At 44.3% G+C, this 26,347-nt stretch overlaps 1 protein-coding gene across 2 annotated transcripts in view; it reads left to right on the forward strand.

Annotated features, from left to right (window-relative positions):
- The first annotated feature begins 2,001 nt into the window (after positions 1-2,001).
- LOC137383878 (SRSF protein kinase 1-like) overlaps positions 2,002-26,347 on the forward strand; it is an 85,699-nt gene continuing 61,353 nt past the window's right edge. For both annotated transcript variants that reach the window (XM_068057229.1, XM_068057230.1), the window contains exons 1-2: positions 2,002-2,090; positions 2,197-2,257. In XM_068057229.1, the coding sequence (XP_067913330.1) occupies positions 2,075-2,090; positions 2,197-2,257 (77 nt within the window). In that variant the 5' untranslated portion in view covers positions 2,002-2,074. The remainder of the gene's footprint in view (positions 2,091-2,196; positions 2,258-26,347) is intronic.

Below are 26,347 nucleotides of genomic sequence, written 5' to 3' on the forward strand. Positions count from 1 at the left end.
GGAGCTCACTGCCCTGAAAGGGTGGTAAATGCAGAACCTTCATCATCGCATTTAAAAAACATTTGGATATATACTTGAGGTGCTGTAACCTACAGGTCTATGGGTCGTAAGTTGGGATTAGGCTAGATAACTCTTTTCCGGCCAGCATGGACACGATGTGCTGAACAGCCTCCTGCACCATTGATTTTCTCTATTTTTATGTTTCAAACCATTTATTCAGTTTGCTTTGCATGTAATTTTAAATGCATTTATATTTTCAATGCAGAAAATTATATAGTTATAGTTTTATGGAGTTATACAGCACAGAAACAGGCACTTCGGCCCAACGTGACCGTGCCGGCCATCAAACACCTATCTATTCTAATCCCATTTTCCAGCACTTGGACTTGTATGCAATGGTGTTTCAAGTGTTCATCTAAATACTTCTTAAATGTTGTGAGGGTTCCTGCCTCTACCACCCCTTCAGGCAGTGTGTTCCAGATTCCAACCACCCTCCGGGTGATATTTTTCCCTCAAATCCCCTCTAAACCTCCTGCCCCTTACCTTAAATCTATGCCCCCTGTTAATTGACACCTTCCCATCTACCCTATCTTGTCCCTCATAATTTTGTATACCTCAATCAGGTCCCCCCTCGGCCTTCTCTGCTCTAAGTAAAACAACCCTAGCCTATCCAGTCTCTCTTCATAGCTGAAATGCTCCAGCCCAGACAACATCCTGGTGAATCTCCTCTGCATCCTCTCCAGTGCAATAACATCCTTCCTATAGTGTGGGGACCAGAACTGTACACAGTACTCCAGCTGTGGCCTAACAAGTGTTTTTTATCGTTCCATTATAACCTCCCTGCTCCCGTATGCTATACCTCGGCTAATAAAGGCAAGTATCCCATATTCCTTCCTAACCACCTTATCTACCTGTGCTGCTGCCTTCAGTGATCTCTGGACAAGTACACCAAGGTCCCTCTGACCCTCTGCACTTCCTAGGGTCCTACTATCCATTGTATATTCCCTTGCCTTGTTAGACCTCCCAAAATGCATCACCTCACACTTGTCAGGGTTAAATTCCATTTGCCACTGCTATGCCCATTTTACCAATCCATCCATATCATCCTGTAATCTAAGGCTTTCCTCCTCACTATTTACGACACCACCAATTTTGTGTCATCTGCAAACTTACTGATCATACCTCTGACATTCATGTCTAAATCATTAATGTACACTACAAACAGCAAGGGCCCCAGCACTGATCCCTGCAGTACAACAGTGGTCACAGGCTTCCAATCACAAAAACCCCTCGACCATCACCCTCTGCCTTCTGCCACTAGGTTGGATCCAATTTATCAAATTGCCCTGGATCCCATGGGCTCTTACCTTCTTGACCAATCTCCCATGCGGGACCTTATCAAAAGCCTTACTGAAGCCCATGTAGACCACATCAACTGCTTTACCCTCATTTACACACCTAGTTAGCTCCTTCAAAAATTCAAATTTGTTGGACATGATCTCCCCCTGACAAAGCCATGTTGACTATCCTTGATTAATCCCTGCCTCTCCAAGTGGAAATTAATCCTGTCCCTCCGAAGTTTTTCCAATAGTTTCCCTACCACTGATGTTAGTCTCACCAACCTGTAATTACCTGGTTTTCCCCTGCTACCCTTCTTGAATAATATGCTCCAGTCCTCTGGCACCTCTCCTGTGGCCAGAGAGGATTTGAAAATTTGTGCCAGAGCCCCTGCAATCACCTCCCTTGCTTCACAGAGCAATAGATACATGAAATGATTTTTCAGAAATTAGGGCGAGCTGGAAAGTGCATGCATGTTGTGGCTGAAGTGCTTGTTTCTTCAATAATGACGAGAATTATGACGTGTGACATCTGATGTGTATTTTGAAACAAAACCCGATGACGACATGCGCTTCAAATGACGTCATGGGGGCGGTGCTAACAGGCGGCTCGGGCTCCCCCTGGTGGTGGGAGGTCGTTGCAGCAGCCGGCTCATGCAGCGAGAGGGGGCGGACGTTGGAAAGAGCGGTCGATTTGCGCTTGCGCGGTGGCGAGCTTGTGAGAAACCGGCTCCAACATGAGCTCCCGAAAAGGTGAGGAGGGTTTTTACCCGCAGCCGGTGTGGGGCAGGGCGGCTGCCCGCTTCTGGCATCCTCGTACTTCACTCTAACTCTCTCTTTCGTGTGTTTTCCCCCTCAGTTCTGGCTCTCCAAGCGCGCAAAAAGCGAAGCCGAATCAAAAAGGAGAAGATTCTGAAAAAGTGAGTTGGTGGAGGGTGATTCGATTTGGGGCCGTTCGCTCTCTCGCATGGGCCATTGAGAGCGCAAGGCCGAGGCTCAGACTCCGGCCCAGGCCTCTGGCTGTTTCCATTCTCCCTCCTGTTTCGCATGTGAGCGGGTTTTAGCTGCGTTGAAAGGAGCTGGCCAGTTATTTTTGTTTTGCTGCTGGTTTGGACTCTTTTGGGGTTTTGGGGGTGGGGAGAAAGTGCTCTAAATGTGTGAAGTGTGGCACTAATATAATTTTTTCGTCCACATTGGATGGCATCTGACTTTTCCGTTTCTGAAGTTTATATGGTTCCATCTAGAAAGGATAGTAATATTTGGAAGTAAAGTTACTCAATTTGTATAAACTTTCCTGTGCCTTTTTTTTCAGCTTTTCCTGTAGGAGAATCTTTTAATTTATTTTTTTGCTGAAACCAGTATGAGAACGTGGGTCTTTTGTGATGGAAAAGGCTCACTAGTGTAAACATCTTTTGTTTGGTTACAGTTTTGCAGTTGAGTGTTAGATTTCCCCAAGCTCTACTGTTTGAAGATTTTGTGTTCTGCTACTCACTGAGGTATCGAAAGTGATGAAGGGGGTTTGGAGTGTTCCAGAAGGTAGGGCTGAGGTGGCCAAATGTGGAATGAAGGGAAGGGGGAGATGCACAGGAAGCCAGAATCAGAAGATGAGGGGAAATATAAATTGGGACAATATTTTGAGGAATGATGGGGTGAGGCCATAGAATTATTTATAGACTAGATCAAGTATTTTAAATTTGATTAATTGGATGATGGGTGAGGTGATCTTGGTAAATAAGAGTTTTAAACAAATGATGAGGGGTGGTGGTCCTGAGGCTGGCAAGGAGAGCATTGTAAAAGTCAAGTCTAGAGATGATCTAGGTGTAGATGAGAGTTTCTGCAGTGGGGGTAAGATGGGGGTGCAGGTCTTTAATGTTATGAGTGCTCGAAATAAGTAGTCTCTGCAATAGGGTTTGAGATGCTGCTTTGGGCCAAGCAGCAGACCTGTATGTTGGCCTCAACAGGCTTACTGCATATTCTATTATCATGCCCTGTCGTCAAGTAGGTTCTACTGTGCTTCAGTCTTTTAGAATATTGCTTTGGATAGCTAAATCTCTATAACCTGTTTTGTAGCATGGTAACAGTGAAAACATTTGTTTCCATGATGTGAAATCATAATGCCAATGACATCACAAAGCAGTTTTAACTGATCATTTTCACAAGGGTTTTTTAAACTGGGCTGTAAAAAAAAAACTAACTTTCAATTCATAACCCTAATTTAGATTCTCCTGGTGAACTGTGTGATTATGATAAAAATTTAGCAACTCGTGAAACTTCCTTAAGCCACTCAGTTCTGGTACCCATGTGCTGTGGCTGGCCTCGTTGTGGTGGTAATGGGCAATCAGCCAGGCTTAGATTGCTGCTTGATAATGGTAGGTATATGTCATTTCCAGTGCTACATCTAGATTTTTCTTACTCATTTTAAATTAAAAAAAAAAACACCAATAACTTATCAGGAAAAATTTTCAAAGTAAATATCAATTAGCATTTTTGCTTCATTACGCCCCTGTTGAGATCTGAAGACAATTTGATTTACATTTAGGGCAAAAGTGAAATAAGAAACATACTTTTGTAGGCACAAAGAAATACATACCAAGCAAGAAAATTATATACATTATCAGTCAACATCATGTATCCAGCTAAACATCTTAAGATTCCCTTTAATGGAACAAAAGCAAATTCTCATCTTTTGAGTTGCAAATCCTCACAGTGAGGAGAAAGGTTAGAAAGGTCTTTACCAACTCAGTTGTTAGAGTGTGGAATGCTGTCACAAGTGATTGAGGCAGGGATCATTTGCCTCTGAAAGGAAAATTGGCTTAACCCTTGAAAAAGAAACTTCTGGATCGGTCAAATAAAGATCCAGCATAGACACAATGGGCCAAGTAACCTCCCATAAATATTGTTCTAAATATTCTATATGTAAGTAATTCCCTTAATATTTTCCAGTGTGTTGATAATGCAGTAAATTGAAAGGAAATATCTCCAGTTGGAAATAAGAGCCTGTTTCTTTTGTAATGCGACAAAAGATTTTTTTTATTTTTTTTATTTCCAAAATATACTTTATTCATAAAAATCTGTAAAAATTACATTGCCAAACAGTTTCCAAACAGCACCAAAAAATACAAACATTGCAAGGGAGATCAGTTTCTTTCAGTACTGTCATGAGTTTCTTCCCAACCCTTCCGTTTCACAATTGTCATGTCAATTACAGTTTTACATTTACAGCAATTCAGAATATTAATGATACAGTTCGAGGGGTTTCCCATGGATCCAGCCCCTCAGTCTAGCTTGGTGGGGGAACCTTACACTGTGGTCTTTCCCCATTGAGCCTTTGCTGCGGCTGCCCCAAGCTTTAGTGCGTCCCTCAGCACGTAGTCCTGGACCTTGGAATGTGCCAGTCTGCAACATTTGTTGGTGGACAACTCTTTGCGCTGGAAGACCAGCAAGTTTCGGGCAGACCAAAGGGCGTCTTTCACCGAATTGATAGTCCTCCAGCAGCAGTTGATGTTTGTCTCGGTGTGCGTCCCTGGGAACAGCCCGTAGAGCACAGACTCCTGTGTTACAGAGCTGCTTGGGATGAACCTTGACAAAAACCACTGCATCTCTTTCCACACCTGCTTTGCAAAGGCACATTCCAGGAGGATACAGACAAAAGATACAGTGGGCTGTTTTCACTCACGACTGAAGACTCCTTTGGCAAACATTATTGCTGTTCTGTCTTGAGACCAACTCTTAATGGTCAATATTTTAATCCGCCATCTCATCTCTAATCGGTTGCTTTCTGACTATATTGTTATTTTAAGGTGCAATATTGTGACCTGCATTGTCACTACATTTCCCCCCTGCACAACAACTTGTTTCGATTACTGTGCAAAGTTCCTTATTTGGGAGTGCATGCAAATAATTTGCTGTGAGATCTACCAGTGATGGTCTTAAATTACTTGCTAGGAAGTGCACCCAAATTAAGACAAAGTTGAACTCCCTTCTCATTGCAGTCTGGGATGGGAAGGGGAAGTAATAGTGTTCCTGTCCTGCAACATAGATTCTTGGTGTCTAGTGACCCTCCTGTAAAATAAATTCTGGGTGAAGCCAGGATTGGGCTTTTCTGTGATACTCGTCATGATCAAGTAGCCTGTCAACCCTTGAAGTAGGTCCATGCAGTCACTTGGCAAGGTACTGGAACACTGCTGAGTCAGTGGCTTCAGGATATGAAGGGGGAGAGGGGAAATGGGATATTAGCAAGGTATTTCCTTCATTTTAAGAAAAAACAACCCAACCTTGTTGCATTCATTATTAAGTTTAATGTCTGATATTAAATATCTTATCTGTTAGCTGAGACAGGAAAAGTCACTTTCACTGTTAACTAATTGTCTCCAAGTATTCATTTTGCATATACGATGGATTTTAGGAAACTGTTACTTCCTGCGGTATACCTGTTGTGCACTGTAAAACCGGTGTGTCAGGTAATTGTTTAACTTAGACCTGGATATGAACGATGCATGGAGCAAAAATACAGGTGGAGAAACTATAAAGTGCAAGCTTCCTGCTCGTATGCCAATTTACTGTTCTTAAAATAAGGATGTTAGAACCATACTGTGGTAGAAAATTCATTGTCCCAGAATTTAAGTTCAATGGGAATGGATCAGTTTTGACTTGTTGAATGTTCTGCTTGGGCAAGAATTCTGTTGAATAGAAGCACTAGTTTTTTCAGGGAGGATTGTTTTAAAGTAACCGTAATCTTTAGGTAAGACTAGCAGATTGATATATCTGGCATATTACAATTAGTGAGACTACGAATACCAGTTCTTAATTTCAAATTTTATGTGCTGATCAAGGTGAGGGATGTTAGTACTGGGCATCTAGGCATTCTCTGTTAAGCACAGCTCGATGCACATCAAACCTTTCAGTTCCGAAGAAGGGTCACTGACCCGAAACGTTAACTCTGCTTCTCTTTCCACAGATGCTGCCAGACCTGCTGAGTGAATCCAGCATTTCTTGTTTTTGTTTCAGATTTCCAGCATCTGCAGTATTTTGCTTTTATTTTAGTGTTTAATTCACTGCCACTTCTCTTCCAGGAATGCCTACCTTGAAGAAGTTCTGCTCTTCTCTCCGGGATTTTCGTTTGTCTCTTTTACCTTGTTCACCTTCATTGCTTTCTATTTCCCTCCTGGTGTTTGATAAGGTATCTACCAAAACTCGTTTTCACAGCCACATCTCCTTCCTCAGTGACTGTCTCCGGCTCCGACTGATTCCACGTGGATTCCAACTGCAGTTTCACCCATCATGCTTTGAAACCACCCAGGATCACAGGTATCTCCGAGAAATACAACGTTCCTCGGACTGCTACTCTCGCCGCATCCTGAGATCCACACTCAGTGCTATGCGCCGCCACATGCACACACTGGACCTCTCTCTCCAGCAGCACCGTCTCACCTTATCTCAAATCTGTTCTACTCCGCAGTTTCATCTCATCTTACGCCTCATCCGACGCATTAACAAAAAACTTTTTTTCTTCCTTTCAAGTGTTAAGGAACGCAAGCTCCAGCAGCTGATGGGGACTAATGCCCCTCCAGATCCTCCTTCCGCTTCACTTCCCTCTGACCCCACCCCTTCTGATCTGACCCCTTGCCGTGTATTCACTATACCCTCTGACCTCCCCCTCTCTGATGCTGAGCGTTCTGTACTCAGCAAAGGTCTCAGTTTTATCCCCTTACGCCCCCACCTCAATGAATTTCGCGCTCGGCATGACGTTGAGCTCTTCTTCCGTCGCCTCCGCCTCCGGGCTCACTTCTTCGACCAGGAGTCCTCCCCCCGACCAGCAGACCCATTCACCCGCCTCCAGCATTCTCCCTCTACCTGGACCCCTCCCCCTGGCCTCTTACCCGCTCTTGATCTCTTCATTGAAAACTGTCGGCGAGACATTGGTCGTCTCAATTTCTCTGCCCCCCTCACTCACTCTAACCTTTCCCCCTCTGAACTTGAGGCACTCCGTTCTCTCAGGTCTAACCCCGACATGGTCATCAAACCTGCAGACAAGGGTGGTGCTGTTGTCGTATGGCGTACCGACCTCTACCTTGCAGAAGCTCAACGCCAACTCACAGACACCTCTTCCTACCTCCCTCTGGACCATGACCCCACCACCGAACATCAAGCCACCGTCCAAAGGACTGTCACTGACCTCATCTCCTCTGGAGATCTTCCCTCTACAGCTTCCAACCTCATAGTCCCGCAACCCCGGACAGCAGGCTTCTACCTCCTTCCCAAAATCCACAAACGGGACTGTCCCGGCAGACCCATTGTGTCAGCCTGCTCCTGCCCCACTGAACTTATTTCTTCCTATCTAGACTCTATCTTTTCTCCGCTGGTCCAGTCTCTTCCCACCTACATCCGTGACTCTTCTGACGCCCTACGTCATTTTGACAATTTCCAGTTTCCTGGTCCCAACCGCCTCCTCTTCACTATGGACGTCCAATCTCTCTACACCTCCATCCCCCACCAGGATGGTTTGAGGGCTCTCCACTTCTTCCTGGAACAGAGGCCCAACCAGTCCCCATCCACCAACACCCTCCTCCGCCTGGCTGAACTTGTTCTCACATTGAACAACTTCTCCTTCAACTCCATGCATTTCCTTCAAGTAAAAGGTTTCGCTATGGGTACCCGCATGGGTCCTAGTTATGCCTGTCTTTTTGTGGGATATGTTGAGCATTCTTTGTTCCAGTCCTACTCAGGCCCTCTCCCCCAACTCTTTTTCCGGTACATTGATGACTGTATCGGTGCCGTTTCCTGCTCCCGCCCCGAACTAGAAAACTTTATCAACTTTGCTTCCAATTTCCACCCTTCTCTCACCTTTACATGGTCCATCTCTGACACTTCCCTTCCCTTCCTCGACTTCTCTGTCTCCATCTCTGGGGATAGGTTGTCTACCAATATCCATTATAAGCCCACTGACTCCCACAGCTACCTCGGCTACACTTCTTCACACCCTACCTCCTGTAAGGACTCCATTCTATTCTCCCAGTTTCTCCGTCTCCGACGCATCTGCTCTGATGATGCTACCTTCCATGACGGTGCTTCTGATATGACCTCCTTTTTCCTCAACCGAGGATTTCCCCCCACTGTGGTTGACAGGGCCCTCAACCGTGTCCGACCCATTCCCCGCACCTCTACCCTTGTCCTCACTTTTCATCCCACCAGCCTCCATATCCAAAGGATCATCCTCCGCCATTTTCGCCACCTCCAGCGTGGTGCCACTACCAGTCGCATCTTCGCCTCCCTTCCCCTGTCAGCATTCCGAAGGGATCGTTCCCTCCGCGACACCCTGGTCCACTCCTCCATTACCCCCACCACCTCATCCCCGTCCCAGGGCACCTTCCCTTGCAATCGCAGGAGGTGTAATACCTGCCCATTTACCTCCTCTCTCCTCACTATCCCAGGCCCCAAACACTCCTTTCAGGTGAAGCAGTGATTTACTTGTACTTCTTTCAATGTAGTATACTGTATTCGCTGCTCACAGTGTGGTCTCCTCTACATTGGGGAGACCAAGCGCAGACTGGGTGACCGCTTTGCGGAACATCTCCGCTCAGTCCTCAAGCAGGACCCTGAGCTTCCGGTTGCTTGCCATTTCAACACTCCCCCCTGCTCTCATGCTCACATCTCTGTCCTGGGATTGCTGCAGTGTTCTAGTGAACATCAACGCAAGCTCGAGGAACAGCATCTCATCTACCGATTAGGCACACTGCAGCCTGCCGGACTGAACATTTAGTTCAATAATTTCAGAGCATGACAGCCCCCCACTTTACTTTCATTTTTAGTTATTTTTTCTTCCTTTTTTTTTTACATTCCTTTTTACATTTTTTACAATCTTTTTTTGCATTTATTTCATTTCATCTTAGTTTGTTCAGTTTGCTTACCCACTGTTTTTTACAGGTTGTTTTTCTTCAGGTTTGCACTTGCTGCTGTTCAATATTCAGTATATTCACACCTAATCTGTACTAATGCTTTGTCTTTCAACACACCATTAACGTATTGTTTGCCTTTTCTCCGTGACCTTTTGGTCAGCTATGTGGCCTGGTCCAATCTGCACCTTCTCCTTTGTTATCTCTTGCCCAACCCCCACCTCACTTGTTTATAATCTGTGACTTTTCTAATATTTGTCAGTTCCGAAGAAGGGTCACTGACCCGAAACGTTAACTCTGCTTCTCTTTCCACAGATGCTGCCAGACCTGCTGAGTGAATCCAGCATTTCTTGTTTTTGTTTCAGTACTCTGCCCCAACCTTGGAAGAGCCCTCTCTCCTGCACTAGTGTAACACTTCCATTTCACACCAGTAATCCCGGGGCACCTCAGTGACACTGGAAATTAGTTCTGAATTAGGGATAATTTTGTGCTGTAGGCTGATCCCCACTTGGAACAAGATTGAGACTGTCCAGGCTCATTTCACATTAGATACTTAGAGGTATTCCACTTTCAGTCTGGGCAGGGTTTTAGCAGCAATGCAAATCCAGTGTCTTAACTGCACCACCCAGTTCCCTGTTCAGGAGTTCTAAATGATTAGGATAGGTGGATGGTAATGAGAATTGTACAAGAAGCCAGGATTGGAGGAATGCAGAGTTCTTGATGGTTTATATGGCTGGAGGAGGTTACAGAAGTGAGAATGGGTGATACCATGAACAAATTTGAACATGAGAGTGAGAATATTGAGTCATTGAACTTGTTATCCATCAGATATTTCAATCTGATAGTCTCTCTTAAAGATTAATTACTTTCAAACAATCCTCCCAGATCGGACCAGGAGCCAAATGTAGGTCTGAGCGCTAGACTTTGTGTGAGTTAGGATACAAGCAGCAGAGATTTGGATATGCTTAAGATAACGGAGTGTGGCAGATGGGAGGCTGACTTTGACAGCATAACAATCCTATGCTTTTCTGGGATAGGATTCTGTTGTATTAACATGCAGGTGGTGTTGGACTAAAGAACCAACTCATAAGCAGTCACGATTCCTTCATTTTATGGCAGTTCACGTTATTTGAAAGAGACATGCTGGCTGAGTGGGTAACATACTAACAGTAACTTGCTTTCATAAAGTACCTTTAACGTAAAACTTCTGGAGGCGCTTCATAGGAGTGTTCTTCAACAAAATTTGATAACGAGCCCAATAGGGAGATATTCGATGACCAAAAGCTTGGTCAGCGGTAGGTTTAAGTGTCTTAAAGGAAAGAGAAGCAAGATTCGGAAGGGTTTAGTGAGGGAATTCCAGAGGCTAGGGTCTAGACAGCTGAAGACGCAGCCATCAATGGTGGAGTGATTAAAATCAGGGTGCTCAAGAGGCCAGAATTATAGGAACACAGATATCTTGGGTTATAGGGTTGAATGAGGTTAGAGACAGGGAGAGGCAAGGCCACGGAGGTATTTGAAAACCAGGATAAGAGTTTTAGAATAGATATTGTTTAACTGGAGCCAGTGTAGTAGGTCAGTGAGCATGGGGCATAGGTGAATGGGACTTGGTGTGAGTTAGGATACAGTGGCAGAGTTCTGGATGAGCTTAACTTTATGGAGGGTGGAAGATGGGAGGTTGGCCAGGAGAGCATTGCAATAGTCAAATCTAGAGGTAACAAAGGCATAGTTGAGGGCCTCAGCAGCAGGTGGGGTGGGGTCAGGCTCTGTTATGGGGGTGGAAATAGATGCTCTTATATATGGCATGGATATATGGTCAGAAGCTCATCAAAAATGCCCACTGTTGTGCTGGCGAGTAACCCCCTTGAGGAAGCCATAAACAAATGCAGAACCCATGAAATGAAACTTATACCTCCAACTGAATGTGGTTGGTATGATGAATCTCACATTTCAGAGTTTGGGCGTACTGTGCAGGTTTCCTGAAAAATTCATAAAAATTATTTGCTGCTTATTGTATAATATCAAGAGGAGTAGCTGTGAAGCCATTGGACCAGGAAGTGTAGCATACGATTTGGCATTGATGACCCGGGAGCCAAAAGTAGGTCTGAGCACAGGACTGATGGTTGAGCAGGACTTATTGTGAGTTACAATATGGGCAACAGGGATTTGAATATGCTTAAGTTTATGGAGGGTGGTAGATGACACACTTTTGGTGTATGATGTGTAATCTCTTGCTTGTAAGTGCTACTTCAGGTGATAGTAACTGTGCTGGATGTTACATGCATTCTGGTGTTAGGGATATCAACTTGCAAGCCTCCGAGAAAAAGAGCGAAAGTACATAAGCTGCCATGATGCCTATGTAACATAGCTGGGGCAAATTGTAAGGTAAATATTTTGAAAGTCATGCCACTGCTGCCCAGAATAAACATTGAGTTTTAACATGGACTGTGAAATGGTTTATAAGATGTGGGCAGGTTGGTAAAGTGTGCAAGCAGATGATAAATGGAATTTAATGCAGATGAATGGGAGGTAATAATTTTGGGGGGAGGGACTGAGTAATGGTAGTAAGATATTAAATAGAATGATGCTGAAGGATATGAAGCAAAGTTAGATACAGGATTTGGGATGATAATGGCAATGGCCTTTGTTTTGGATTGCTTTAGCAAAGAGCTGCCAGATTGGATGAGCAGACTGGCTGCCTCCTGTGCTGTAAGGTTCTACAGTTCTTTGACAGTAAGATGAAGACTGAAGCTGCCAAGCTTTCCTATACCCTAAGTTGACACTCAAGTATTTTCAGGGTTTTTTCCTGTTCAGTTCTGTTGAATTGAGAACCACAAATGGTACTTCTCTCCCCATAGCTATGGACTGTCTATGCCTTAAATCCAGACAAAACATGCACGTATTAGCATTTTGAAGAGCAGAGAGTGCTTTCCAATACACCATGCATCGTGCTTCAAGAAGGCATGCAGTTTTGTTCAGTGTGAGTTTGATTTGTGGCCTCAATGTGCGATATGACTTTGAAAAATTTTGTCAGATGCAAATTTCATCCTGCTGCGTTATGAACGTGCGTGAAAGATTAATTCTTTACATGTTCTTTGTGATGTTGGGAACACGGTGCTTGTGACATGCCACAGACTTGAGAAGTATCATAATGTGGCCATGCTTGGCTTGACACACCTCCAAGTTAAAGCACGTTTTTTCTTGTATGTTTGCAAGGTGTCGAGACCTGGGAGACAGCATTGACTGATAAACCCCAAATAAGGCACCCCTTTTCTCCTATGCTTTTTTCATGGAAATGTTTAAGTTAACTTTATCAAATGGGGCAGTTCTGCCAACTCTGTCTTAGTATCTTTTCTTGGGGCTTGGAGATGTACAGTACGGTATTTCGGTGAGCTTCAAACTGGAGCAGGAGCTGCAGCGTGGATTCCCTGGTATATGCTAATTATGATGATCCTCGCATTTCAGAGCTTACGCTGTAGCTGACTTTGCTGAATCTATGGAGTTTATCTGCGTGTGCAGTCTTGTGAACTTTTGATTCTGGTGCTATTTTCACTGGGATTGTTGAATCTGTCCTTTAGTGCAGTGTAATGTTCAGTCTGGCGTAAAAACAAATCTGGCATGTCTGCTGTGGCTGATGCTTAATAGGCAAGTCATTGAGGTAAGACCTACTGAATGCAGTACGGCAGCTTTCATGCTTTCCTTTATGAAATGGCTGAATATGTCGTCAAATTAATTTGGTCCAAAACAAGGAGTATTACTTTAAGATGAAAATTTGTTCACCAGGAATCCTGTTTACAAAATTTCTCGGGTTCCTAAATTTTGTTTGCTGTATGTTTTCAGTCAGTTTTGAGGTAGTTCCATCCAAGCAGGTTTGTCATGTGGCATGTTTGTAGAGTAATGCTTTTTTGCTATTTACAGTTCAGTCATTTACTGTTTTCTGCACCATTTGAAGTCAGTTTTGTTTGCCACATAATTTATTACATTCCGCGTTCTGATGCAAGGTTTGTTTATGCTGCTTTTTTCATTAATTTCTTGGGCAATGTTATCTAGCAAGTTAATTTTCCATCTTCCCCTTCACAGAACCAAAGCCAAATGGCAAAATGAGTTTGACCACTTCTTTCAACTTTTTCATAACACTTCTGCCAATAAGCATTTGATTTCTGATTGAAGCAAGTTCATAAAGATATAAAACTACATAGGGTGTGTTGAGTTGGAATTATAAGTAACCAAATGTGTAGAACAGAAAAGTTTTCTGTAGTTATCCCATTTCAAACTTTAGCATGGTTTCTTTATTTAACAGTTAGGTACTGTACTTGTTTTGTAGATTTAGGAGCTCTGCTTTCAGGAGTTCGCTAGTTTGCAAATGAGATATGTCGTGTTCTCGTGTTCTATTTAAAGAAGTTGATTGCTCCCTTTTTGGCTACAAAGATCAAACGGTATTTTTTTGGCCATGTTAGAATATGTCCACTGGAATCGTGAGTAATTCTGCTGTAGGCAGGAAAAGAGAGCAAAAAGTTTGAAATTGCTACGTTAAGGTTGCCATAATATCTATTTTGAAAGCAGCAGCAATCATCTTGATGCATTGTTGCATGATTAATTTGATGGTAACAGGGGATTTTTTAATGGTGAATCTGAAGTCGAGCATTTTAAGAGAAAGTATCTTTGTCAATATATGCTACACCTTTAGCATCGTTATTTGTAGTGAAACAGCAAGAACGTATCCCCAGTGAAATTCTTTATATTTTGAATTTGAACTTCTCTTTGTGTCAAAGATTTGCGTGGGGGAAGTGGGTTTTGATTCCTGGGGCACTGGCACCAATACTGGGAAAAGAGGGAGATGTACCTTTGGGACGCCTTCACCTGAACTGCACTGGAACCAGTGTCCTGTCGAATCGTATTACTACGGAGGTGGAGAGGGCTTTAAACTAAATATTTGTGTGGGGGAGGGAGGGTTCATGTGAGGGGAGATTTGGAAAGTTAGAGAGGAGACAAGGAAACAAGTACAAGGTAATGATATGGATAAATGAGAACCAGAGTGTGACAGGAAGGGACAGAGCATACAAACATAAGAGTGTACCAGCAAATATTTATGATCTATATTAATGAATTGGATGAAGGGACCAAGTGTACTGTAGATAAATTTGCAGATAGGAAGATAGGTAGGAAACCAAGTTGTGAGGAAGATACAACATCTGCAAAGGGATATAGATAGGTTAATTGAGTGGGGAAAAATTTGGCACATGGAGTATAATGTGGGAAAATGTGAGGTTATCCACTTTGGCAGGAAGAATAGACGAGCAAAATATTTAAATAGAGACTGCAGAATGCTGTGGTACAGAGGGACCTGGGTGTACTTGTACATAAATCAAAAAAAAGCCAGCATGCTGGTGCAGCAAGTAATTAGAAAGGCAGTTGGAATGTTGGTCTTTATTGCAAGAGTATAGGAGTAGGCAGTGGCATAGTGGTAATGTCACTAGACTAATAATCCAGAGTCCAGGCTAACGTTCTGGGGACATGGGTTCAAATTCTACCACAGCAGATGGTGAAATTTGAATTTAATTCATTTTAAAAAAAAGGAATTAAAAAGTTAGTCTAATGGTGACCATGAAACCATTGTCAATTGTTGTAAAAACCCATCTGGTTCACTAATGTCCTTTATGGAAGGAAATTTGCTGTCCTTACCTGGTCTGGCCGACATGTGACTCCAGATCTTAACTGTTAAATGTCCTCAAAAATGGCTTCGCAAGCCACTCAGTTCAAGGGCAGTTAGGGATGAGCAACAAATGCAAGCCTAGCCAACGATGCCCACATCCCACAAATGAGTAAAAAAAGAGTAGGAAAGCCTTACTGCAACTGTACAGGGAATTGGTGAGACTGCACCTTGAGTACTGCATATAGTTTTGATCACCTTATTTAAGGAGGGACATACTTGCATTGGAAGCAGTTCAGAGAAGGTTCACTAGGCTGATTCCTGGAAAGGTTGAGCAGGTTGGGCCTATACTCATTGGAGTTAGGAAGATTGAGAGGTGATCTAATTGAAATGTATAAGATTCTGAGGGAATTTGATAGGGTAGATGCTGAGAGAATGTTTCCCCACATGGGGGAATCTATAATTAGGGGGGCATTGTTTCAAATTAAGGGGTCTCCCATTTAAGATGGAGATGAGGAGGAGTTTCTTTGAGAGTCATTAGTATTTGGAATTCTCTTCTCCATGAGCGGTGGAGGTTGAGTCTTTGAATATATTCAAGAGTGAGACATATTTTGATTGACAAGAGAATTGAGGGTTATGGGGGTCAGGCAGGAAAGTGGAGATAAGGCCGCAATCAGATCAGTCATGATCTTATTGAATGATGGCGCAGGCTCGAGGACTTGAATGGTCTACTCCTCCTATTTATCTCCCACTATAAATTCCTGTGTTTGCATTTATCATAGAACTGCCCATGTAAACCTATTGCTCTAGTTACATCTGCCTTACAGTGGAGTTGGAAAGACTAGTAGAAAAATGTAATTGTAGCTGGAGATGTTTACGTGGGCAGTTTCTGTTATAAACCTGGACATAGGAACTTAGAATGGCAAGATTAAAATAAGGGGCAGTGTATGATTTTAAAAAGGGGAATGAATTATGTCCATTCCCCTGGTTTGATTATTCCCTGCCCTCTAACCTTGCTTAATCAGAAGACTACAATTGGTTTTGATTGTGTTGGCAACAGGTGATTAACTAATCTATATTGAGGTTTTGGTGTATCCCTATTTTGTCCCTTTGTGAAGTCAGCCTGTGAAACAAGCACCATTGAACATCTGGCTCACTAATGTCCTTTAGGGAAGGAAATCTGCTGTCCTTACCTGGTCTGGCCTACATGTGACTCCAGACCCACAGTAATGTGGTTGACTCTTACATGCCCTCTGAAATGGCCTAGCAAGCCACTCAATTGTATCTAACTGCTACGAAGTCAATAAAAAGGAATGAAACCGGACGGACCACCCGGCATCGACCTAGGCACCAGAAACGACAATGGCAAACCCAGCTCTGTCGACCCTGCAAAGTCCTCCTTACTAACATCTGGGGGCTTGTGCCAAAGTTGGGAGAGCTGTTGCACAGACTAGTCAAGCAACAGCCTGACATAGTCATACTCACTGAATCATATCTTACAGACAATGTCCCAGACACTGCAGTCACTATCCCTGGGTATGTCCTGTCTCATCGGCAGGACAGACCCACCAGAGGTGGTGGCACAGTGGTATACAGTAGGGAGGGAGTTGCCCTGGGTGTCCTCAACATCGACTCTGGACCCCATGAAGTCTGATGGCATCAGATCAGACATGGACAAGGAAACCTCCTGCTGAATACCACCTACCGCCCTCCCTCAGCTGATGAGTCAGTACTCCTCCATGTTGAACACCACTTGGAGGAAGTACTGAGGGTGGCAAGGGCGCAGAATGTACTCTGGGTGGGGGACTTCAATGTCCATCACCAAGAGTGGCTCGGTAGCACCACTACTGACCGAGCTGGCCGAGTCCTAAAGGACATATCTGCTAGACTGGGCATGTGGCAGGTGGTGGGGGAACCAACAAGAGGGGAAAACATAGTTGACCTCATCCTCACCAATCTGCCTGCCACAAATGCATCTGTTCATGACCGTATTGGTAGGAGTGACCACCGCACAGTCCTTGTGGAGACGTAGTCCCGCGTTCACATTGAGGATACCCTCCATCGTGTTGTGTGGCACTATCACCGTGCTAAATGGGATAGATTTTGAACAGATCTAGCAATGCAAAACTGGGCATCCATGAGGCGCTGTGGGCCATCAGCAGCAGTAGAATTGTACTCAACCACAATCTGTAACCTCATGGCCTGGCAAAACCCCCACTCAACCATCACTATCAAGCCAGGAGACCAACCCTGGTTCAATGAAGAGTGCAGGAGGGCATGCCAGGAGCTGCACCAGGCATACCTCAAAATGAGGTGTCAACCTGGTGAAGCTACAACACAGGACTATCTGCATGCCAAACTGCATAAGCAGCATGCGATAGACTGAGCTAAGCAACCCCATAACCAACGGATCAGATCTAGGCTCTGCAGTCCTGCCACATCCAGCCGTGAATGGTGGTGGATAATTTAAACAACTAACTGGAGGAGGTGGCTTCACAAATATCCCCATCCTCAATGATGGGGGAGCCCAGAACATCAGTGCGAAAGATAAGGCTGAAGCATTTGCAACAATCTTCAGCCAGAAATGCCAAGTTGATGATCCAGTTCGGCCTCCTCCTGAACTCCCCAGCATCACAGATGCCAGACTTCAGCCAATTTGATTCACTCCGCGTGATATCAAGAAACGACTGAAGGCACTGGATACAGCAAAGGCTATGGGCCCTGACAATATTCCGTCAATAGTACTGAAGCCCTGTGCTCCAGAACTTTCCACGCCCCGAGCCGCGCTGTTACAGTACAGCTGCAGCACTGACGTCTACCCTGCAACGTGGACAATTGCCCAGGTACGTTCTGTACACAAAAAGCAGGGCAAGTCCGAACCGGCCAATTACCGCCCCATCAGCCTACTCTCAATCATCAGTAAAGTGATGGAAGGTGTCATCAACAGTGCCATCAAGTGGCACTTGCTTAGCAATAACCTGTTCAGTGATGCTCAGTTTGGGTTCCGCCAGGGCCATTCAGCTCCTGACCTCATTACAGCCTTGGTTCAAACATGGACAAAAGAGCTGAACTCGAGGTGAGGCGAGAGTGACTGCCCTTGACATCAAGGCAGCATTTGACCGAGTATGGCATCAAGGAGCCCTAGCAAAACTGAGATCAATGGGAATCGGGGGGAAAACCCTCCGCCGGCTGGAGTCATACCCAGTGCAAAGGAAGATGGTTGTGGTTGTTGGAGGTCAATATTCTTGGCTCCAGGTGGCGCAGTGGTTAGCACCGCAGCCTCACAGCTCCAGGGACCCTGGTTCAAATCTGGGTACTGCCTGTGTGGAGGTTGCAAGTTCTCCCTGTGACCGCGTGGGTTTTTGCCGGGTGCTCCAGTTTCCTCCCACCGCCAAAGACTTGCAGGTGATAGGTAAATTGGCCATTGTAAATTGCCCCTAGTGTCGGCAGGTGGTAGGGAATATGGGATTACTGTAGGGTTGGTATAAATGGGTGGCTGTTGGTGGGCACAGACTCGGGCCGAAGGGCCTGTTTCAGTGCTGTATCTCTAAATAAATAAATAAAAAATAAATCACTGCAGGAGTTCCTCAGGACAGTGGCCTAGGCCCAACCCTCTTCAGCTGCTTAATCAATGATCTTCCTTCAATCATAAGGTCAGAAGTGGGGATGTTCGCTGATGATTACACAATGTTCACCATTCGTGATTCCTCAGACAGAAGCAGTTCGTGTAGAAATGCAGCAAGACCTGAACAACATTTAGGCTTGGGCTGTTAAGTGGCAAGTAACATTCGCATGACACAAGTGCCAGGCAATGACCATCTCCAACAAGAGAGAATCTAACCATCTCCCCTTGACATTCAATGGCATTACCATCGCTGAATCCCCCACTATCAACATCCTAGGGGCTACCATTGACCAGAAACTGAACTGGAGTAGCCATATAAATACTGTGGCTACAAGAGCAGGTCAGAGGCTGGGAATCCTGCGGCGAGTAACTCTCCTCCTGACTCCACAAAGCCTGTCCACCATCTACAAGGCACAAGTCAGGAGTGTGATGGAATACTCTTCACTTGCCTGGATGGGTGCAGCTCCAACAACACTCAAGAAGCTCGACACCATCCAGGACAAAGCAGCCCGCTTGATTGGCAAACCATCTACAAACATTCACTCCCTCCATCACCGACGCACAGTGGCAGCAGTGTGTACCATTTACAAGATGCGCTGCAGCAATGCACCAAGGCTGCCTAGACAGCACCTTCCAAACTCGTGACCTTTACCAACTAGAAGGACAAAGGCAGCAAATGCATGGGAACATCACCGCTTGCAGGTTCCCCTTAAATCACACACCATCCTGACTTGGAACTATATTGCCGGTCCTTCACTGTCGCTGGGTCAAAATCCTGGAACTCCCTTCCCTAACAGTATTGTGGGTATACCTACCCCAAATGGAGTGCAGCGGTTCAAGAAGGCAGCTCACCACCACCTTCTCAAGGGCAATTAGGGATGGGCAATAAATGCTGGCCTAGCCAGCAACGCCCAAATCCCATGAATGTTTTTTTTTTAAAAAAAAACAGCATGCCCGACTGTGCGCATGCAAGCATTTCAGGCCACAAAACTAAGCTTTTTGAGTGCTTTTATGTTCAGATTTATATTGGAAAATCCTTATATAAGCATTTAAAGTGTATATTCTATGTAACCAGTTGCTTGTCATGGAAGTTTCAGGCGCCTCTTCACATAGTGCTGTAGAGCAAGGGTTCCCAACAAGGGTTCTGCGATGATTTCAAGGAATTCATAGAATGGTAACAGTGCTAAAAGAGGACATTCGGCCTGTCGTGTCTTTGCCAGTTGTCTGAAAGGGCTACTCAGCTAGTCCCACTGCCCTGCCTTTTCCCCATAGCCCTGCAAATTTTTTCTCTTCGGATAATTATCCAATTCCCTTTTGAAAGCCATGATTGAATCTGCTGCCACTGCACACTCAGGCAGTGCACTCCAGATCCTAATCACATGCATTAAAAAAAAAAGTTTTTCCTCATATCACCTGTGGTTCTTTTGCCATTCATCTTGAATCGATGTACTCTGGTTCTTGACGCTTCCGCCAAAGGGAATAGTTTCTTCCTGTCTGCTTAAGGAGGAAGTGAGGTAGAGAGACAGAGAGGTTTAGCGGAGTAATTTCAGAGCTTAAGCTCCAGGCAGCTGAGGCGCAGCGGCCAGTGGAGGAGCAATTAAAATCGGGGAAGCTTGAGGCCAGAATTATAGGACAGCAGATATATTTGTTGTGGACTGGAGGAGATTAGAGTTTGGGAGGGGTGAGGCCACAGAAGAATTTGAAAAGCAGGATGAGAATTTTAAAATTGAGGCATTGCTCAACTGGGAATGGGCCCAAGTCAGCAAGCACAAGTGTGATTGGTGAACGGCACTTGGCGCGAGTTCGGACACGGGTCTGCCAATTGCTTCCTGATCTGCTCTGTGCAAACTGTTTACTTTAAAATTTAATGATCCTCAAATGTTACAGTAGCCAGGGCGCACAGTTTTACCTTCCAGCCTTGAGTCACCAATCGACACCAGCACAGTATCACTTAGTCACTGGCTTCCACAGGACATGAGGAACCAGAGACTGTCGCTTGGTCTCAGAAGAACGTAGATATCGGTCTAGTGCTGTGTTGACGAGAAGATGGCGTCCAGTCTCTGCAGACTTGTTTCGCTTAGCTCGTTAAAAACAGACGAGAAGGGAAGTGAGAGCTCGTACAGCCGTCAACAATATCTGTCTCGTCAGCACTCTTATCAGCTTCCATGATAGTTGACCCACCTTGGCGACAGTCTCCTAATTTGAGCATAATCGAGTCAGGATGAATATTAAGCATGACATGCATGTCTGTTTGTTGAAGATGCCTCCATGTCTTGACAGAATTGTTGCTCAGCACCAGTAACAAGTTTCACATTAAGTAAGACAAAGTCTAAAACAAAGAAACTTAAATCACAGCAAAGGAAACCCTAAGTTATGGCTAGCAGAGGTTCAGTAGCTAATGACTGCATGAGGCACCCCTCCCATGTCATAAAAATTTAATGGATCTCCTGACTCTACAGAAGCATTTTTTACTGTATAAAAATCAGTTATACAATTAAACATATTTTGATCTAGTTTAGTTTAGAGATACAGCGCAGTGGTTAGCACCGCAGCCTCACGGCTCCAGCGACCCGGGTTCAATTCTGGGTATTGCCTGTGTGGAGTTTGCAAGTTCTCCCTGTGTCTGCGTGGGTTTCCTCCGGGTGCTCCGGTTTGCTCCCACATGCCAAAGACTTGCAGGTTGATAGGTTAATTGGCCATTATAAATTGCCCCTAGTATAGGTAGGTGTTAGGGAAATATAGGGACAGGTGGGGATGTGGTAGGAATATGGGATTAGAGTAGGATTAGTATTAATGGGTGGTTGATGGTCGGCATAGACTCGGTGGGCCGAAGGGCCTGTTTCAGTGCTGTATCTCTAAACTAAACTAGAACATCAAAATATGTTTAATTGCATAACTAATTTTTATACAGTAAAAATGCTTCTGTAGAGTCAGGAGATCCATGAAATTTTTATGACATGGGAGGGGTGCCTCATCCAGTCATTAGCTACTGAACCTCTGCTAGCCATAACTTAGGGTTTCCTTTGCTGTGATTTAAGTTTCTTTGTTTTAGACTTTGTCTTACTCTGGCCCTAACACCTCTCAATCCTTCATCCCCACTTCCTCCAGACTTTCCTATTTCTTCAGTCCTACAGACAACTTAAATTTTAATTTGGCTCCTGCTCCCTTCAGCCTTGTTTTTTTTTTTGCATCAGCACCACTGCTTCTTCCAGCCAGGACCCCTCTTGCTCAATAGGGCATTTTGCACTACCCTGCTCCCTGTTTGCAGTGCCAGCCCTACTTCTGTCCACCTCTGTTTTGTTAAAGCTCTATTGGGTATTTTTGCACCAGCCTGATGGATAACTTTATTTTTTTTTGCTGTTCCACAAACAGCAATGCTTAAAACCTTTTACATTTCTAATATCTGCTTATTCTGAAGAAGGGTCACTGAGCTGAAACGTTAACTCTGCTTCTCTCTCCACAGATGCTGCCAGACCTGCTGAGTATTACCAGCATTTATTGTTTTTATCTTAAATGATGTTGATTGAGGAATAAACATTGGCCAGGATACCAGAGAGAACTCTTCAACCTTCAAATAGTGCCATGGGAAATTTTGCGTCCATTTGAGAGGGCTGATGGGGCCTAGGTTTAACATTTCATCCTACAGGTGGCATCTCGAACAGTGCAGCATTCCCTCAGTATTGCACTAAAGTGTCATCCTGGATTATGCGCTGAAGTTGGTGGTGGGACTTGAACCACAACTTTCTACTTCTGAGGTGCAAGAGAGATGAGGGGAGTAAAGAGAGAGGCAAAAACGGAGGGCAGATTAGAAGCCTGTCCTGCACTGTCCATTTGAGGAGGCACCACTGAACAGCAAGCTTCATAATGTAAACACAAAAGCAGTTAGATGGCCACCTCATTTGACAAGTGCTGTCTGTATTAGGATTCTTTTGAATAGATTATGCTTAATAGCCTGTTTAACAACTTCAAAGTCATCAGTGTGATGCAATTTTTAATTTTTAGCTACAGCGTAGAACTTTGAGTTTGCTGGTGATCTGTCAGTTAATTGATGCAGCCCCACCATGTACACCATACTCATTTTACACCGGCAGCAGCCCATGTCAGGTAAATGGCTCTAGCCATTCTCCGTTAGCATAGGCATCAGTTACAAAGGCATCGCTTAAACCATATTAAGTGGGATGACCGTTTCGGGCAGTTCAGCAGCTGTTCAGACCTCAACATGTGATTATCCATCATTAACTATTGAACTTTGATCTTTCTCAAATCAGCCCCTCTCTCTTGTCTGACTTTTGCGGCAAAAGCTGTAAAGAGTTTATGTGAATTGTAAATCAAACTTCATTTGTTTGACATGCAGTACCTGGCGGATTGCATAAATTACCTGAGACTTTTCTGGAATTCGTCTTTTTGGAGTTTTGGGGCACGCTGCTCCCACTGAATTACTGTATGGCTGAGTCTCTCAATACTTTTATACAGTCCCTGTTAGTTAAGCAATGGGCTGCGAACTCTCCTGTCTCTTGGGTACTGCGCTGGAATCATGAGCTGCTACACGTCTTTTAACCAAGGTGAGTATGGCACTTCGAACAAAGCAATAGAATACAAGAGATAAAGGAAGGGGCAGGTGAATGAACTTAAAACAAGAATAAATAAAATAGAGATGAGGAAGGTTTGCGTGGCTCTTGGCTTTTCTGCAAAGATTTGACGAACATGTGGCCACAACCACATATGTTAATTTACCTGATCTCATTATTGATATTTTCCTCTACTTGTTCTGTTGAGTTGACTACCAATTGAACCATTAGGGAAGCTCTTAGAATTCCTTTTTCTGTGACAAAGAAATATCTTGATCCCTGAGTAAAGAAGGTCCTGTGTTGACTTGTATTGCAGAATGAGAGAGACTGAAATGCCATTACCTCTTCAGAATTATTCATTGTGTAATGTCAATTCTATGGAGAACATAGGGAAATGTAGGACAGACAAGGGCCAGCTGGTCTTTCAAACCTGTCTGATAGTTGTATTGCAACCATGTAATCTCTTGCAAGAAGCAAAAAAAAACTTGAAAAACACCTAAGTCACTTGAGGATAAAAGAATTCTGTGAAATTCCTCCCCCCCCCCCCCCACACACACACACACACACACACACACACACACACACACACAATCAAAGACATGCAAAGTGAGTTTCAGGCGACCACACTGAAACATACAAGATTAATTTTTCGGATTGTGATTTACATTTACTTTTTAATGTCAAAACACTTCATTAGATATTACAAATCTTGCATATGTTATGTACTTCCTGTCTCCAAAACTGCTATTTTTTGAGTAACACTTCTACATTAGCATTTCAAGGTCAACATTTATGATGGCAATTCCCTGTTTTGCCATCAACAATGGACTGTCACACTACATTCCCAGACTTATATTCCACCAACTGGTTGAGGCCTACTTCCTCCAATTTAATGACCCTAACCTTCCTCTGTTTATGATCATTATGTGCCCTCGAGCAAACTTTATTTAGCCTTCCCCACTTATTCCAGCCTTCATCTTTAAACGAGAACTTGACTTACCCGTCTCCCTGCAGTGGAATGCAGATTGTAAGCTGAGTGTGGAGATTGGAGTTTAGTGAGTGGGGATTTTAAGTGTTATCTTTATAAAAGTCTGGTCTGTAGCATTTAACTGGGATTTACCCTCCAGATAAAGGAGGGATAAGCAAGTAAAGTAAGTTTCTTACAGTCTTAGGCAGGGATTAGTAGGCTGTACTGCAGAGTTGCTGATCAGTTAAGTAGCTGACCAGTCAGATCTGGTTGCTGCAGTTTCAGCTTCAAAAGGTATAAATACAGAGGTCTGGGTGCAGCCTGCAAATGGAGTGCAGATTGTAAGCTGAGTGCGGAGATTCGAGTTTGGTGCAGGGGGAAGGAGGTGCCTGCGTTTTTCTACTTTTTTTGTTACTGTTTAAACAATCCAATATTTGGTTCTTGCTTTGGTGCTGTGGAAAGAGCTGGTTGGTGAGTAACTAGTAAGTTAGTCAACTTATAATAAATAGTTTGTGAAGTTAAGATATGGCAGGGCAGCTCTGTCGAGTGGAATGCACAGCCTGTGGCATGTGGGAAGTTATGGACGCACCATGTGCCCTAGACAAACACGTCTGCAGGAAGTGTCACCGGCTGCAGAAGCTTGAGCTTCGGTTTTGGAACTCGAATGGTGGTTTGAGTCATTGTGCATCCGCGAGGCGGAGGAATTATGTTGAAAGCATGTTTAGGGAGGTGGTCACACTGCTGGTTAGGAGCATGAAGGCTGATATGGAATGGGTGAGTGCCAAGCAGTCTAAGAGAACGAGGTATGGTAGTACAGGAGTCCCTTGATATGATCTCACTCACTAATCGGTTTTCCATTTTGGATTCTGGTGAGGATGATAGTTCCTCAGGAGAGTGCAGTCAGAGCCAAGTTTGTGGCACCACACGTGGCTCAGCTGCGTAGGAGGGAAGGAAGAACAATAGTGACGGGATTCGTTAGTTAGGGGAATAGACAGGTGTTTTTGCAGCAGTAAACGTTTTCTGTAGGCATATAAATAGTAAAAAGGTGGTAAAAAAAGGCTTGAAGCCGATTAGGGACTAGAAAGGGGATTTACACATGGAGGCAGAGGGCATGGCTGATACTTTGCTATCTTTACCAAGGAAGAAGAAGCAACCTAGGCAATGTTGAAAGAGGAGGTAAGTCCTGCACTAGAGTCATTTAAAATTGATAGAGGAAGTATTAGATAGGCTGTACTAAAAGTGGATAAAGCACTCGGACCAGATGAGATGCATCCAAGGATATTGAGGGAAGTGAAGGTGGAAATCGCAAAGGCACTGGGCATAATTTTTCAGTCTTCCTTAGAGTCAGGTGGTGCCAGAGACTGGAGAATTGCAAACGTTACACCTTTGTTCAAAAAAAGGTGTAAAGATAAACCCAGCAATTACAGGCCAGCCAGTTTAACTTTGGTGGTGGGAAAACTTCTAGAAAAAATAATTCGGGACAAAATCAATAATCATTTGGATAATTGCGGGTCAAGTAAGGAAAGTTAGCATGGATTTCTTGAGGGAAAATCATGTTTAACTAACTTGCTGGAGTTTTTTGAGGAGGTAACAGAGGGTTGATGAGGGCACTGCTGTTGATGTGGTGTACATGGACTTTAAAAAGACGTTTGCTACAGTGCCACACAACAGACTTGAGCAAAGTTGTAGCTCATGGAATAAAAGGGATGGTAGCAACGTGGATACGAAATTGGCTGAGTGACAGGAAACGAAGAGCAGTGGTTAATGCATCTTTTTCGGGCTGGAGGAAGGTTGGTGGTGGAGTTCCCCAGGGATCAGTGTTGGGACCCTTGCTTTTCCTGATAAATATTAATGACCTAGACCTTGGTGTATAGAGTACAATTTCAAAGTTTGCAGATGATACAAAACTTGGAAGATTTGTGAACTGCGAGGAGGATAGTGTAGTACTTCAAAAACACATAGACAAGTTGGTGGAATAGGCAGACAGGTGGCAGATGAAGTTCAATACAGAGAACAAAGAACAGTACAGCACAGGAACAGGCCATTCGGCCCTCCAAGCCTGCACCGATCTTGATGCCTGCCTACACTAAAACCTTCTGCACCTCCGGGGACCGTATCCCTCTATTCCCATCCTATTCATGTATTTGCCAAGATGCCTCTTAAACGTCGCTATCGTACCTGCTTCCACCACCTCCCCCGGCAGCAAGTTCCAGGCACTCACCACCCTCTGTGTAAAGAACACGCCTCGCACATCCCCTCTAAACTTTGCCCCTCGCACCTTAAACCTATTTCCCCCAGTAACTGACTCTTC

Source organism: Heterodontus francisci, chromosome 25, assembly GCF_036365525.1.
Source record: "Heterodontus francisci isolate sHetFra1 chromosome 25, sHetFra1.hap1, whole genome shotgun sequence".
Classification (NCBI taxonomy): Eukaryota; Metazoa; Chordata; class Chondrichthyes; order Heterodontiformes; family Heterodontidae; genus Heterodontus; species Heterodontus francisci.